The sequence below is a fragment of the Coturnix japonica genome, chromosome 6, assembly GCF_001577835.2.
Source record: "Coturnix japonica isolate 7356 chromosome 6, Coturnix japonica 2.1, whole genome shotgun sequence".
Classification (NCBI taxonomy): Eukaryota; Metazoa; Chordata; class Aves; order Galliformes; family Phasianidae; genus Coturnix; species Coturnix japonica.
This window is the reverse complement of record NC_029521.1, coordinates 8,715,640-8,732,806: the sequence shown is the minus strand read 5'-3', so window position 1 is coordinate 8,732,806 and position 17,167 is coordinate 8,715,640. Positions and strand designations below refer to the sequence as shown.

At 41.0% G+C, this 17,167-nt stretch overlaps 1 protein-coding gene across 10 annotated transcripts in view; it reads right to left on the bottom strand.

The window, feature by feature from the left end:
- Nucleotides 1-17,167, bottom strand: part of TET1 (tet methylcytosine dioxygenase 1) — a 92,071-nt gene that overhangs the window by 11,757 nt on the left and 63,147 nt on the right. For 7 of the 10 annotated variants that reach the window (XR_001556030.2, XM_015866317.2, XM_015866319.2 and 4 more), the window contains 6 exons: nucleotides 16,581-16,789; nucleotides 15,276-15,426; nucleotides 12,032-12,121; nucleotides 11,452-11,589; nucleotides 4,579-4,599; nucleotides 2,660-2,999 (listed from right to left, as the gene is read on the bottom strand). Coding sequence is in view for 9 of the 10 variants with exons in the window: in XM_015866317.2 (XP_015721803.1) it covers nucleotides 2,660-2,999; nucleotides 4,579-4,599; nucleotides 11,452-11,589; nucleotides 12,032-12,121; nucleotides 15,276-15,426; nucleotides 16,581-16,789 (949 nt within the window). In the remaining variant the exon portion in view is untranslated. Of the gene's footprint in view, nucleotides 1-954; nucleotides 1,525-2,659; nucleotides 3,000-4,578; nucleotides 4,600-11,451; nucleotides 11,590-12,031; nucleotides 12,122-15,275; nucleotides 15,427-16,580; nucleotides 16,790-17,167 lie in introns of those variants that run through there. The other 3 variants (XM_015866321.2, XM_015866325.2, XM_015866324.2) reach the window with 2 other exon arrangements.

The window sequence follows — 17,167 nt, the reverse complement described above, 5'->3', positions numbered from 1 at the left end:
TCTACCCAATACAGGCCAAGAAGAACTGCCAATATTTACGGAGACTAAAATAACATTGCTATCTTTAATGTTTAGTTGCCCAGAATAACATGGTTAATGATGGATAAGGAAGGATGTATGGTTTTTATCTTTACTAGGATTTTGAATGCTCTCAGCATGAGTACAAATGCAAAAATTAACAAGTTGCACTGCTTGATACTGACTAGAGTTGCGTCATATATGCACCCTACTGAACATACAGCACCTCTGCAAGACTTGGCAGAACTCTGTTTCAGACTAAGTCTTCATTTACGTGTGCTCTACTACCAAGCAGACCTAAACTGGCTTCAGCACTGTAAAGGTCCTCCTCCCTACCATCTTTGCTGCTGGCTAAAACCAGAAGATCATCCTGTTTTATCACTTCTCGATTTCCAGCTCTGTGTATAATGAAGATACACAGGTTACATAATTGCTTTCTCCAGTTTACCATCAGGAGTGATGGCAGCTGCATAGTCTAATTTCAGCTCCTCTGTTTCATAGGCTGTTTGATTCGTTTTCATATTGAACCTAATAATCTGCCAGACTCGTTATTTCTCAGGACTAAAATGACACCTCCCATTGGCAAAATGGAAAGGATCAACCAAAGGAGTGATCCCCTTCTACAGCAAAATGCTGTTTGTGTAAGTTAATGCTATAATGCTCTAAATTCATAATTACAGGCATTTACATTTTCAGCAAGAGGCAGAACAGAGATCTTTACAGCAAAATTCAGCCATTGCCCTGTACAGGAAGCACACACAGTGTGCGTAAATGCTTCCAGTTATTAATCCTGGCTATCTGCAGCTATGTGTGCCATCTGCACATTCGAGCTTACTGTGTTGACTTCTTTCTAGAGGCAGAAATAATGACATGAACTGTGCGTTCCACTTACAGAACCTTCAGGGATCCCACTGTCACAATCTCTGTGATAAAAGCTTTCACCATGGAAGCAAAATGTTTTAATTCATTTTCTGATCTTTCCATCTCTGAAAAACCTTTTCACTCCTTTGAGTATTTCTTCATCACTCTTATTATTATCAGCAGCCCTTTAAAATTAACTGAATATTTCAAGCCCAAACAAATTATGGAAACCTACTTGATGGCACAGTTACTTAATTATTTTTGTATGTTTAAGGGAATAAAATCTTACATTCCCAAAGTGTACAGCAGAACTCTGGACAGCACACCATTATTGCAAGGCATGGTTCTCAAATAAAGAAGTCATGCCTTAACTACAGAGCCACGTGCAGGTAGACAGTTGGTACCTATTTCAATGTTTCAAAACAACTTTCCAGTGAGACCAAACCATTTCAGAACTCCTTCACAAGCCAGAGTCCTCTAATCCTTCCAAGGCTTCCAGTCCACCTGCTGCAAGTTATTAATCACTTCACTGGAGGAACTGTTGGACGATGTCCTCGGCCTGAGAAGAGGCTTTATATTTGTTTCAGAGCCTGGGCTGCATCTCCCAAACTTGCATGAAGATTAACTCAGTGTCTGTCTAATTTCCTAGGAGAGCAACAATACTGATTTAATTATTCCATCTTGCTCTATGCAAAACCTTATTTGTTGCCAAGAGAAACGTGCAGTCAGAGCGCTGAGTACCAATCACAGACATGTCAAATTGACTCTGGTTTTGTTTGCAACCTTTTTCCTAGAAAGTGCAGCCACTCTTCTAAATAGATTTGATTATCGTTCCTCACATTAAATCTATCACCATGTATCTCATTAATTAAAACTCAAAATTAAAGCAGGTAGGCCAAGACTCCACTTTTCTTCCCCAAAGGTAGACAGTGCATTTTAATGCCACAGATTTGTTTTCTCGCTTCTAATCAGAGTCTACTCCGTGGCTTCCTCGATTTTCTGCTTTTCATTACTGAAAAGTCTCACAGAAGAATTTTGTTCTCCAAAACGCTGGTCCAGAACCTGACCTGAGGTACAGCAGCAACTGCACAGTTTGCTCGAGGAGCAGCTCTATGCTGCACACACACATATTGTCACAGAAGACTGTGTGGGCAAAGTGACAGCCCTGTAATGCAAAAAGGAAACTTTTCACCTAGCTGCTATGAGGTGGAATCTGTTCCACTTCTCTCACTGCACCAATGGGATTTCAAGGAAAAATGTGAAAATTACTGTTTGATTTGATAAGTTTATTGTTGTGTTGGTTTTTTGCAAGCCTCTTCCTCTGTGCCAGCATCTGTGTCACTGAAGTATCAGAAGGTAATGCTCATCAGCTCACACTGTCAGAAAGCCATTATTTCTCATACAAAGCAGAGGGCAGTTCTTGTACTTTTAAATGATAGAATTCAGTGCCTGCTACTTAGATAAACATTCCCACAACTGTATTTGAAGATGCTTCTATTGGCGTTATTTATCAGAATGTGGGATCTTGAACACGTTTCATTGGTTCACAATCATTACTCATGACTGCTAAAACACCACCACCAAACTTCACCTGCTTTTTCCTGTGCCAACAGAATATCAACTACGACTTGTTCGTTAGCCCTTAAAATGAGGAGTATGGAAATATGCTGGGAGAAAGAAAAAGAGTATGAAGGAGCTTTTCCTTTCTCCTTCCCCTGAGATGAGTAAGTCACAACATCACATCAGAAAAGACCAGCAGAATGTGATGGGCAGCACTCACCTAAGCAATGCAAAGAGTTACTGAGATTTTCTGGCGCTTCAGTTTTCAGCTTTATTGGTGTTGAATATTTCTTATCCACTAATTGCTGCTTTTCACTTGGGGTCCTCCTCGTGTCAGGTTTCTTTTTCTTTGTAGCTCTCAGAGGCTCAGCTAACATTCGTACTTCTCTGGGAAATGCTGTGAGCACCTGTATGGCTCCGGCTTTAATCTTAGCTTCCAATCCCTCTTCAGTGCCAAATTCATCCGTTTGTGAAATTTTGTAGAGAGGTAACACATGGAGCTGCTCATCGCTTGGAATCACCCCGACTCTCCGGTTGTCCTCCTTTGTTAACGTACAGACCTGGCAAGAACAGGAACAGTTACAAACGCAGTCAGAATACAAAAGTTATTTAAATGTTTACGCACTCAGCCTGGACTTCAAGGTTTCCTCGTGTTTTGTAGTCTCAGTGCCACAGATCTTTTGAGCAGGAACATCTGACAAGTATTTGGTTTGATTGGTGGTGATGCGGAAAAATCACCTCATCCTTCAGGTACCAATGAAGGCATTCTGTCTCGAAGAGGAACTCTGGTTCTGCTCATGCTATCCGCAGATATTTGCCAAACTCCACAAATAATCTGATTTGTAAATATAGTGGGATTTAATATGTACTCAATGCTTAGAATCTTTTTTTAAGAGTAAGGAATCAGAACATGAAAATATTTTAATTTGAATTCAACCAGAAGTTTCCATGACACGGTTTTGGTTGGCAAATGAAGTTATCCATATTGCTGCTTATTTTGCTGTTTGTTTTTAAAACAGATCTCAGCTCTAACTCCCTATCTACATGCATTCACGCTCCCCCAGCTCTGCCTGCTGTAACAGAGTCATGAGACCCGGCAGACATTTGGTTTCTCTCCGGCCACTGACCTACTTTCTCTTGTTAAATTATGTGTTGCTGTGAGATACGGGAGCCAAGAGGAGCACGCTGGCTAGATCCAGTCTGATAAGAGCACATCAAAAATGTGGAAGTAATATCCAAATGCATTGCAATGATTTTCTTATTCAAGTTTTTCCATGTCGCTGCTGAACCTTTTCAGTACTTTATGATTATCAGCTCCTCTAGAGTTGCAATTATTAGTATTAAATCTTCACCTTAAAAACAAATGCTTTTTTTTTTTTTTTTCCTAGTGACAAAAACAAAAAACAACCAACCACCAAAAAAATCCCTTTCTTAAGAACAGAAGAGCAGACCACCTCCACATGGCTTCACTGTGCTTTCCTAGGGATGGCGCTTGGGTAAGTGTCCATACAAACACACCGTTAATAATTTCATTCATCCAATTCACAGGACGATGCTGTTTTTCCTCAACACACTGCATTACTTGAAAGCCATGCGTTCATATCACGGCATGGTTAATCTTCTATTTCATGGGGAGTTACTAACTACACACACAAAGGAATCTGAGCACCATCCAAGGATGAGATGATCCTCCCCCTAAATGGAGGCATTCTCATCCATCATTGTGCAGGTTGAATGCACTGTATATCACCAGTTAATTCAACTTTCCAAAATCTTGCCACCATACCTAACATTACAGGAGAAAATAATAATAATAATATAATTTAGGAAAAACAGATGTTTTATAGCACAGCTTTCACATAAAAGCATCACAGATTTATTTCCACAACAGAATTACAGAATCACAAACTGAAAATCCTAAATAAATAAAGTGCTGGTTAGGGCTTTAGAAATAGCTAAATGCAAAGCTTGACAGTCACAGAGCAGCAAAAGGAGAAAATCTGAGGGGCACAAAGGAGAAGAGCTTTTCAGGTGGCATTTAAAGGGACTGGGGGACAGGCTTTTAAGAAGGCAAGGTGAAAGGGCAATTAGAAGCTGATGAGTAGCATTTACTGATGTGCTTGCTCCATGCGCACTTACCTCTATTGCGCAGCCTTTGGACTACAAGGAAGATTTAGAAAAAACAAGTTGTTCCATGAGCAGCAAATGACACCTGGTTTCCTATGGACTTCTTTGTCCCCACACTCCCACACAGCCGCTCCCAGCACCGTTATCTCTGCCCCTTCGGCACCTTGCTGCACCATGCAACAGCAAGCTGGCCCTGCTGGTGCTCTTTGCTACCCTGGGCTCTCACCCGCTCAGCAGTGAGCTCCCACAACACAAAGTGTGGAAGAAGAGGCTGAGGTCTCCAAGACAAGTTTCTGCACAGTTCAGTGAGATTTGGTTGAAACTTGCCAGCAGATTCCAAGTTATTCAGGAAGGGGAGAAAGGGTAAGACGCACAGAGAGCACAGCTACATACAGCTCAGCGCATCCCCCACTCCCAAACTAACACCAGAAAGGCAGTTTGCATGAAAGTCACCAAGCTTCCATTTGCTTTTATTCAAAACTGCCTGATTCTCACTTGTTAAAAACTCTGCCCATCCCGTGCCTGGACCCATCTGCTAGTCTGAAAAATGTCTAAATCTTGAGACTCAAGTCCATACAATCTTGTTTATTTTGAAAGTCAAGGCCCTCGCCCAACATACAGTCTGCATTTTCACACATTTCACCGGATATATTGTCGGAAATCTTATCTTGTACAGTTATTAGATTCATTCTTTCCCATAAAGAGATTTTCTTCTGTATTACTTTTAATCTGATTTGTAATAAGGCAATAGTAGATGAGAAGTACATTTTTGCAGTGTTGGACCTGGGGGAGGCATGTAAACAGAGAGAAAAATCTAAGCTCCTGCCAGGTGAAAGAGCCTCCTCTAGGTAGAAATGAGTTATTTGTCAATATCAATCACAAGGAACAAGAAGGAAGCCAAAGAACTCCTGAGCAATTAGATAAGGGCTGTACTACATCGGCAGGACTATGAAGAGGTGACAGGCACCTCCAACGTACAATATATTAACTACTGAATGAAAAAAAATGAATGTATATTAAAAATCATGCAGAAAAGTAAATGCAGTGCCAGTACATCTAAAGCCTAAAAGCTGTACAAGAAAGCTTCAGGCGTGCAGTTCCTCAGGGTCACTGTTTCTTACAATGTATTTTATTCTAAAAAGAAGAACATAATTGCTAGCGGATAGCCCAAGACTTCATGTTACCAGGAGACGAGCTACGAATTCAGGCCCTACAGACCAGCTGGCAATTCACGGCTGAAGCAGAGTAATCCAGCAAATGTGAAACACCCATTTGAAAAGCCACTCTAATGCTGAAATTTGTGCAAAATCTTCCGCTAGGAAACGACTGCCGTGAAGTTAAAAGCAACATTTTCCATTGGTATTGACAGCGTGTGCAAACTGCCCAGTACTAAAACTGACCACGAGAGAGCCATGGACTCAGTTAAACCTCACCTACACAGTGAAGCTGCATGCCCTGCTAGGCTCAATACTTCTTCCAGAATGTGCAGCTAAATCATCCAGCCTGCTCAAAAGCCAAAGAAAATGTTGGTCAGGTACTTTGTTGATGTTTCCAGAGTGCCTGGTGATCAAATCCAGGCCTAATGCTGGGGTTTGTGATGTCATGGAAAAACCTGCATATTCATGAGACTTCTTTTCCCCACTGAAATGAGCCCGCGAACTCCATGAAATTTCCTACACATCTGTAGCCACGCAACTCTGAATGCATAATTCTGAGCCACTTTGATCTGCCTTCAGCCTCTTGAACTTCACATGCAGAAATGATGTAGCCTTTTCCACTGTGTCGTAAGAACAGATGTTTTAAATTCAAGATGCAGCAAAAGCAGTCAAACGGCATTTGTAAGCCTGAAAGTCGAAAATCAGATTTCCCATCCTCATCTCTCCCGTGCAGATGGAAAGGAGGGGATGCCGCCTGGGACTCTGAGATGCTGTGTGGTCACTGCTCATCATCACAAATACAAACAGATTTGCTTTCTTTTCTGTGACAGCTGAAAAACCACCATTTTATTGGCTTGTTATAACCTGAATGAGCTTTTGTAATCCCAGAGTCAGCAAAGGGAATGCCAGACATTTCTCCCTCGGACCACCTGAGGTTAAGCTAACAGCAGCTGCTGGCTACACACACCTCAGGCAGCACCATCCTGCTGTATGCTGTAACACAATGTGGTGCACTACCCACTGCCTGGGAGCTCACAGATTACTGGAGTGAAATTCTAGTGTTTCTCCATTTTCACAATACAAACAGCAACAAAAACCCTTCCCTTAAGGAGTTGTGGAGATTCCCTGATTAGTTATCATCTGACCCACCAGCTTGAGGATCTAAGCACGTGTGTAGCTCACAAAGCAGCATGGACACAGTCCAACATGCAGCCATGAACCATCGCCAGACACGTTCTGTCACTTACTGCAAAGGCCTGGACCTACACGCAGCGATAACTTGATGAGCTGTAAATACAGAACCACAGTAACTCACTGCAGGAGCAGGGAATCTTCTTAAAAATATAACGGGAAAAAACAGAAGAGGAAGTTTGTCAGCAGTTGCTTATTGACACTAACGTGGTTCTGCTGCCAGTGATAAATGTTATATGGCAGCAGCCCACAAAGCATAGATTTCTCTTTTCTCCTTCCTTCTTCCACAGCACCTGCTACAGATCATGTGGCACCAACGACTACACAGAATTGCAGCTCTGTCCTTCCTCCATGCCAGCAAATAGGGCAGCAGATCCCACACAGTGAGAGAGCCATACGTGGTACATCCTCAGCAAAGCCTTCATTAACCATTTTGTTCTTGTCGCTGCAAAACCTCCCATGTCTGTGACTTACACGGATTTGCATAAATACTAAAAGTATAACCCATAGCAGCCTAGCCATTAAAAACATGTCTTGAATTTCACAGAATTCATTATCAACTATAAAGTCTTTATTTACGTGCTGCTCATTTACTGTCTATAAGCAACACTGTATCCTAGCATTGCCCTGTAACATCCATGGCCCTTGGGAAAACACCAAAAGATGACAAAAAGTCATGGATGTTTTATTTACTGACTGCCTGGTTCATCAAAAATTCAGCCCATAGGCAGAGATGGCTTTTGCTTCTTTCAGATAAACACTTCAGTTCACACCTCTGTAGAAACGCCCCATGTTTTCATTCTACTACAAACAAGAAATATCCATTTTTGCCCTTAGCTTTTCTTCCAGAATGCAGTTCTGCACAATTCAGGCTGTGATTTTGTCAGCCAAGTCAAATTCCTGCAGTAACCTCAATTTTTTAACTCAATTTTCAAGTTAAAATGTATTATCCTACTTGTATCTACTAAAGACGTTTCCAAGATCCTTTTTTCCTCCACTCCTAGCAAAAAGGATCATCATTTCTTTTCAGAATCACATGCAAATAATTCAGCTGATCATCAAAGCTTGTGTACCTGGTGTAACATAGGAATGCTTTTCTGAATGCTTTTTCTGCTTTTCTGGCAGAGTCAGAGAGAGGAAATTCTTATAGCAGCTGATTAGAAATTTTCTTTTAAACATACAGGAAGCTCCGTGCTGGTCATTAAACTCACTCCGGTGCTTTGCATGTCTGTGTCTGATGTAAACCACTGAAATACATTCAGTTTTCCCTTTACTTTGGTGCACTGAGCAGTATTCCTCTCATACTTGTGGTGAAAGTGATTCACCAACAACTGAGAGGAGAAATGAAAACGTGTCACTTACGCCATCACTACTGGTAATAGAGCCGTCAGCGTTTTACGCACAGCATCCTGTGACGGATTTATTTCTACTCTTTTAGTCTAGAGGAACTTTGGGTTTTACCAATGAGAATTTTGTGTCTGAGTAAGGAGAGGAAGCAATCTCACCAACACTAACAAGGTGCAAGATGACAAGTGTGCTTTGTAACTGCTAGGTGCACTCATTTATACATATTATGTACATTTTTAAAATCAAATAAAAGAAATACAAGAGAAAAAAGAGTAAATTAACTTTGAGGCTGTAAAAGCAGGGCAAATCATTCCTGTTCTGTTTATTGGCTCATTTTTGGAAAACAATCACCCATAAGAATGCTAGCAGCCACCTCAGTAGGGTGTGATACTCTGTACTACATGGTGCACACAAAATACGTCACAGGACGCAAATGGCTCCGTCATGAGCACTGGTGGCCTATAAGAAATGGTGCTTTATTTTAGACTGAACAGGTAATTGGAGTAGCTGCTGGAATTAGAAGGGAATGTAGGAGGTGATTGGACAGCTGTTAAAATCACACATGGTAATTTTGATGTGCTTACCACCACTTTTCCTATTTGGTTACCAGATCTGGTTACAGGCTAAAACTGACAGCCCTACTTTTGATGATCAACAAGCTGATATAGACTGAAGAAAGTCCAGCATATCACAGAATTCTAGAATCATTAAGAGGTGGAAGGGACCCTTGAAGGCCATATGGTCCAGCTCCCCTGCAATGAACAGGGCCACCTACAGCTTGATTAGGAGCTCCATCCAGCCTGACCTGGGGTGTCTGCAGGGCTGGGGGCACCACCGCCTCTCTGGGCAGCCTGGGCCAGTGCCTCACCTCCCTTATTGTAAAAAACTTCTTCCATATATTTTTAATCTAAGTCTTTTAGTCTGAAACTCCTCTTTCAGTTTGAAACCATCTTCCCTTGTCCTGTCAACAGACCATACTAAAGAGTCTGTCCCCTTCTTTCCTATCCTGAGCAAATCTCTATTACCTTGTCTGCAAAACAACAAAATTATTTGCCTTAGGCATCCACATGCATCACTGTACCCGTATAGATAGATACAAGCAGAAAACAGCCTTTACATCCTATGAATCACATTCATATCTTGCTGTGGAGGCTGTATGTAGATCATCAGGTCGCTCTGAACACCACCTTCTTGTCAAAATAGCCCAACTTTGTTATTTAAATTCAGTGCTAGCATTTGCAACCATTCCTATTTACACACAGCCCTTTGTCTCAACTCAAGTATATTAAAATCAATAGATAACAAACCTAAACAGAGAGAGTAGGAAATACACAGCAGTTATTTGTATGAGTGAGCTATCTGATGAAGATCTCAATTCAAGGAGCAGTTCTCAGCAATTAAAACAAGTTTTTTAGTGTTCTGCAACATTTACAAGCTTGTCAGGACTTGAAGAAAACAGGGATGAGTTCTGGCCTGTGTAATGAGATACCTTACAGAGGCCACCATTCTCCATGCCAATACCAACAAGCATAATCTGAAGTCGAAATACCATCAGATCATTATAGATAAATTCACATTCATGGAAATGGTACCTGATAGATTCCTCAAAAAAAAACCAACCACCAAGCAACAACACAAACTACCCCAGATCTAATCATTCCTCCAGGCATGTCTGGATGTCTGGCCATACATTATAGCTCTCCCAAGAGGATAACTGTTTTCCTTCTGGAATCCAATATTGCTGAATAAACAGCAAGCTCAGTTTCCATTTTGTCTTTACAGTAGAAGATAATGTAGCACTAAAAATAATATTGTTAGGAATATCCAAATTACATTTCATTAAAAATTATGCCATGAACTTTGTCAAGGAAAGGAAGTCTCACTGTCAAATCTGGGGCCTTTAAAAGGTCTGACTTGCTATGCTTCATAAGCTCTGAAGTGACCGCCCTTGCACATGAGCTTATTCACAGCAGCTCACTAATATGTTGCAAAGTAGCAGTTTCTTATTAAATACCTGCAGATAAGTGATATTCAGTGTTAGAAAAAACACAGTAGTCTATTCAGGACTGGCATTCCTGGTGAATTCTAAGATCTGCTTTCATGCTTCAAAGCAATAGGCATATACCCAGCATGCAAGTAGATCTTTAACATGAACAATCCTTCCAGTCAGTTAATTAACTGTACGTAAAAATGCTGCTGAGTATATGCCTAAATGCAACGCTATTTTGAATCACACAACATCATAACTGAATTTCCATTTCCATATCAGTTCCTAAAAGGGCAGAGATTTTAGATGTATTTCTTTTTCCTGTATGTACACCCTTTAATAGAGAAATTATTATTGAGAGCCACCTCCCCTGGTGCACAAGAAGTTATTACTAAATGTTTTTTATATTCTAACTATTAAATCCACATAATGACACGGGTATGGCAGGTTTTATTTCATCTTGCTTCCTTTTGAGCTTGTCCCTCTTCACGGTGATGGTCTCAGTTTCTAAAAGATCACTTAAGTGAGTGTTTAATTTTCTCACTAGCAAACCAGCTTGGTATTTGGTACAAACCAACAGCAAACCAGAACAGAAATGACCCATACCTGTGAATTTTCCTTTCCCCATAACACAATCAGATTTAACCTTAAGGATTACAACAGGCACCTGACTCCACCACCTACTCCATGACATCATTCTTTTGTACTTTCTGACTCGTAACTGCTAACCATGGAGTCTGGTAAGTACACAGTGCAAGTAAAAAGTGAATTTTAAAAGTATTCAGGCTGATGGAAGTAAATTAATAATCAGTTTGTTTAAGCTCTTCTACAGACATCCGTACAACTCCCTGGGTAGGTTGTTATTTGCCTTTGAACATCAAGCCTCTACTCTGAATTACTTATCTTCCATCCCATGCACAACCTTGTCCAAAAGGCTTGGGTGTCCTCAGAGAAGTACGGTATTGTTTAGGGAAAGACCACTCACAGAGCTTTGCTTTGTAACACAATTAAATTATGTCCTCTGCAGATTAACAATAAATAGATGTAAACAGCATGGGGATTTATAAATGAGAATACACAGTTCATTTTATGATGCCTTAAAAAACTTCATGCAAATGTACCCACTAAATCAAGCACCGCTTTGGAATAGGCAGTAATCACAAGGGTAAGGAGTACAAAAGAGAAAAAATCCTGTGTACGTACCACAGTGCTTCCATTGTGCATGTTATGTGTGTCCTTATGGGCATGGGCACAAAAATCTATGCAAGCTGTGACACCAGAGAAAGGCCTACCGTCCTTGGATCCGAGCCGACAGTCTGGGCCCATGTGTTCATTTTCCACCTGAAAATAAAATAAACTACAGGTACTCAGGACTGAAAGTGTGTGACATAAAACCCCGTGAGCCACAAATGCCCTTGTGGGTGAATAAATACAGCCAGAAGAATAATGAGAAAGCACGTATTTTCCCATGAAACATGCAATACTTACTACCAGTTGTCAAAAAGAAAGCATCCCTAAATAGTAATTTTTTACAGCATTATGGGTATGAATGAATTCTACAAATGCAGAGCTCAGGGCATAGCTTAATCACTAGCTGAAACAGAAAATATACATTACTCCAGAGCTAACCACGAGAAGTAATAGCTGCGGGTAAGCAAAGGGATTCATCCCATCAGAGATCTGCTGCTTCTACCCGTTAGCACGCTTTGGGGTCTCATGTTCTTTTCAAACAACACTACCTGTTTAGAGGTACAGCTACACTGACTGAAGGTCACAGACCTACCTGGTTCTGGAAAGCTTCAGGAGCAAGCTTTTTATAAACCGGAGCCACATCAGTAGCTAAAGTTTGCAAATTATGTTCAAGAAGTTCCTCCTGCAGGGAAAGACGATGCTTAGAGAGCTGCATTTTACTTTAGAAGAATTTAGAAGAATCCAGCTTAGAGATGTCTGACCTAAGCCAGCAAAGCTAAAAACATCCACCTCTATCTTATTAATCAGACTTCTGTGCCCCGCTCTTTCATCACTGGACATAAACAAGCCTATTCTTGCACAACTAAAATACTCAAAGTGATCATTATAAGTCAGCAAAATAGTAACAGAGGATGTGTGGTTGGGTAGAGAAACCCCATACGTGAGGAATTTATTTTTCACATCGCTTCTTCCTTCTCATATACAGACAATCAAGGAAAGAGATCTACTCCACAGAAAATAGAGAAATACTGAAAAATCAGACCACATTCTGTGTGGCTATGGAAACCTGCACCTTCTGGAAGTGTTTTGCTTATCCGGCCTTTATTTGTGTTGATATAGTTCTGCTGGTAGCATCCTGGGTTTTTAACCTTCCTTGACATTTAATCTGATACCTCCAAGAGCATCTAATGGTAATTTCAGCTATAAGGGGACAGCGCTCTGAGGAAGACTTGATGAGTATTTTGGAGGTGAAAAACTCACATGATCTTATAGAAACACCTACAAGAACTGAAAGTAACAGTCAGCTCCTTGGGGGAAGCCCATATACACAGAACTGGCTATATGGCAGAGTCGCACTTAAACTCTTATTTACAGAAACACAACTCCTCAGTTCTTGCTTTTCTGGGAAAAACACCAACCAGCTGAGAAAGAAAAGGCTGAATGCAGGGTGACACAGTCCCTCCACTCTGCTTTCCTGCAAGGGACAGGCTTTTGGACACACCTCCAGCTTCAGTTTTGTATACTGTGTAGTGGCAAAATGTAGAATCACAGAATCTGTAGAGTTGGAAGGGACCTTTAAAAGTCATCTGGTCTATAACAGCTTACTGGAATAGCATATAGTCTTACTTTTATTTTGTTACACAAAGTCAACTTACCATCATATATATTTTACATACATAGATGTTTACAAGATTACATATTTTTCAATGTGGTTTACAATACAAAATGATACTGTGTTTTTAATTTGCATGATAGCCAGTTTATTAACTGCTGATTGCTACCACCTGTACTTCTGAGCCACGCTGAAGGTAACACATCCCTAATTATCTTACAACTATTCTTACCTAGATAAACTACACCCTTAGCCTCATCTCACTCCATCCAGTGCCTCAAACGATTCAACGATCCAAATTCTTCAGGACATTAAACTAACTTCTCTCCTATTTGCTATACCTCCTCGCTTTATGTCATCTGCAAAATCATCAACATCCAGGTAGCTGGAAGAACTATCTGCTAAGAAAATTAACGACAATAATAAATGAAGAGAAAAATTATTTAGCAGTAATTTCAGTCCTTTGAGACACTGCGACAATTAGCACGTGCTGTAGGCACCACTGGCAGCCAGAGCTGAGGCTTTTGCATAGCAGTAGCCTCAGGGTGCACGTGGAGTCCTTGTGTGCTCTGCAGCCCTCATGCTCTCTGCTGCAGAAGCAAAGAGCTTTAAAACTTCAATGGAAAAAGGGCTATGACAGAATGCACTTCTAGATCACACATCTAGAACATGACCCACTACTGGTTAAAGTAACCTTCTCTTTCAGCCAACTGATAATATACTGTCATAGAAAGTATTACCCTCCAGAAATCTTCCAGCTACCTGCCAAGTGAACAGGCAATGCAAAACAGCTCCCACTGCTGGGGGACCATTTCTCGATGCTACTGTGAATGCCGCTGTACTTAACCAAGTGTCTGAATGCAGCTCTGCGGCTCAAGGTGGCCACTTCATGGACACAGAGGGAGAAATGCCAGCTGAGCCTGCAGCCTTGTGCAATGCATTCTGATCAAAGAGAAATCTGTTCGAGCTGTCCTTTAGGAGGGCTGGATGTAGACTAAAGTGTCAGACAGCACATATGAAGATCACCGACTTTGTTGATCCCCCAAAATACTGTTAATAAACCTACAGAGAAAACACATGGAAAGAATGCTCTACACACAACAATAAGCAGGGAGGGAACCTAAAACACAGAAAATGGAAAGGGATAAAGAAGGGGAACAAGAATATCCAATAAACACATCTTTCTGGAAAATGGAAGTTTATTTAAAAAACACCCTTAAGGCATTTGAGACAAGCAGAGATATTTTCAGCTTAAGACAGGTATTACCAAGAACAAGGACAGATGTGTGGTGCGTGCCCTAATTGGCTTAGGCTGAAGCCCCATCAGCACTCTTGGCTGATGAATATTCACAATGTGAGTGGACAGCACAACTCAAAGGAGAATGATGGGTTTTGCTTTCATGCATGTAGGCATAAAAGATACTTAATCAATTATTTTATGAAAAAACATCAGAATTTTCAAGGAATATTTAATTCCAGTGAATGAACTGACATCTCTCTTCCAAGAAACACCGTATGTCTTTACACATGGACACTACACATTATAAATAGCAAAATACTTCTACCACTACCCGGCCTTCAACCAACAAGGTCTTCTCTGTATCTGGCAGCAGTAGAGCTCAGGAGCTGACAAAGAAGTTCTCCCAAAAGGAGAAGTAGGTGTCAGATGTGCTAGGAAAGACCTAATTCTTTCATCTGGGAGGTCTAAGGGGAAATGAGGTTAGACACATCCACTGACAGAAAAAAAAGGGACCTTGGAGATACCCTGAAGAGTTTTTCTGCTCTGCATCCATCAGGCAGCGGTTGTCTATTTACACCACCATTATTCCTTCATCACGAGACAAGCAATTCTTCTAAGAGTTACATTACTTTGCATCATACATTACTTTGCATCATATCCATTGTCCTATTTTCTGTGCTGAGCTTTATGTCATAACTGATGCTCATAAGCTGCAATCAGAGGACCACTAGGATTAATCATATTTTATTGTAACTCTCGAGAGTTCAGAAAAGTGTTGTCCAAGAAAAATCCGGTTTATTGTGGATGTCAGAGCACCAGGTTGCTACAGTTCTAAAACATTCAATCGGATGCCTGTGTGATAAGCTATGCATAAAATGTGAGAGAACAGTGGTATCTGTGGACTCCATTTCTAGTTCTTAAAATCAGCTGAATCAACATTTGGTAGCAAACAAAAACAAAACAAATCAATAAAATAAACCTTACTTGTTTAGGGTCATCAGTGAGAAGCCTAAATTTCCTGGGGTTTTTGCTTCTGGCGAATTTACATCCATTGAAATACATACTCCATGAACAGCCAAATGAGAACGATGCTCCACATGTTTCTGGATCGAGTCCCTGACATGCACACGTACGGCTGTGAAAGGAAGTAAGAGAGAAGTCAGCTGACGATGCAACTTGCCTTTTTCTGAATGGTCAGTGCTATTGACTTTTTTTTAAAATACATAGCAAAACAATACGGGAATTTCCAAAACAAGGATTAATGAGGCATTCTCCATTAATGAAACGTTTGTGTGCAGAGGACTTTTTTCCCATACAGTTGCAACTCTCTGAAGTCTCACCAGTTCCACCCTTGGGAAATACATAACACTGAGCTATAGCTGCCTGCCAAGCACTCTTGTGCTTTTATGATTTTGACAAAAAAAATACCAGTCCTATTGAAGGTTGCCTGTAAATACAGTAAATACGTTACATGAGGCAACACCATTATCTCCAAAGTGATCCAGTTTTAAAAATGGAACAACCCTACTTACTCTGGCCATTCAGGAACACAAGCATTAGACTCAGATCACTGCACAGCTATTAGAGGTTGGTTAAATGTAGGCTACAGAAAAAAGTCAGCATAAAGGCAGCTCTACTCCAGAACCTGCAACATCATCTTGTCAATTAAACCGAATTCCTCTCTTAAAAGGCACAGAGAAAGCCCCTATTCCGAGCATACCATTTCTTTTAATTTTACACCTAGGCAGTATTACAGCAACATTAGCTGAGGCAGCTGACAGTTACTATCACTGCTGCTTCTCATTTACTGAAAACAATTCCAATTGAAAACAAAGCACATTTGCTGTTATCCTGGCCAGACTCCCCATGTGGGGCAGATGTGCACAAGATCTCTGAAAGGTCTGATGAAGCACATCCAAGCGGAGGAGGAAAAGTAGCACGCCCTCCTCTCACAACCGGCCAGCCTGGCTCACAGGTGTGGTGGAAGTCAGGAATCACCTTCTTAGCAGCTCCTCACCATGGCTGCACATGTAACAAGTGTGCAAACAAGGGAGAGAAGTTCATTGTCTGCCCTTTCCCTGGGCTTCCACTGCACAAGCAGCCTTTAAAGCCTGGACTCTAGAAAAAGTCAGAAGCTAAGTTTTATACTAAAATGACACCTAGTGGTTTGTAATTTTAAATAAGTGTTCCTGTATTTATCAGTTGCACTACTATTGAATTTCCATGCTATTAAATTCAGAAAACACTTGAAGGGTGACTCAACAGTCAGTGATGATTTCAGCTGCTTACTCTTCATTCAGTGCACATCTGCGGCTCGTGGGACAGCCGTATTTTCTGAGGCTCTGCGTCAGCTCTTTGTACAGCGTATCAGCCAGGAGATGAGGGATCCCCTCCCACGCCAGTATGAGAATCACTATGACAGCAGTCTGACAGTGGTGTCCCGCACGCTGACGTACCAAGCACAGCAACTTCTCCTCATCACTACTTCTTCGTATCACCTGAAAGAATCAATTTGTTCATTCTAGGATATGACTAGAAAACATGTAATGCCTGGAAGAGAAAATAAAACTGCTGTCTGAAGTGCCTGTCAGCAAGTAGGGCTGGGAAAGCATCACACACTGGTCTCTTGGTGTAGCATATGACTCCGCGTTGCCTTTCTGTCTGTAAAAGAAATAGCAGCGTATTTTACAGAAGGAGTATCTTAGATGTTCTACCCAAACAAGAATGACTGCTTTGAGGAAAAAAAACAACACTAGATGTATATAACAATCCTGAAATGACAGAACCACTGAAAACCTAATGGTTACCTTGGAAATATTACTGAGTATGTATTGTCAGAACACAGAAAGCTGATACATAAGCTGCACCCCAAAAGC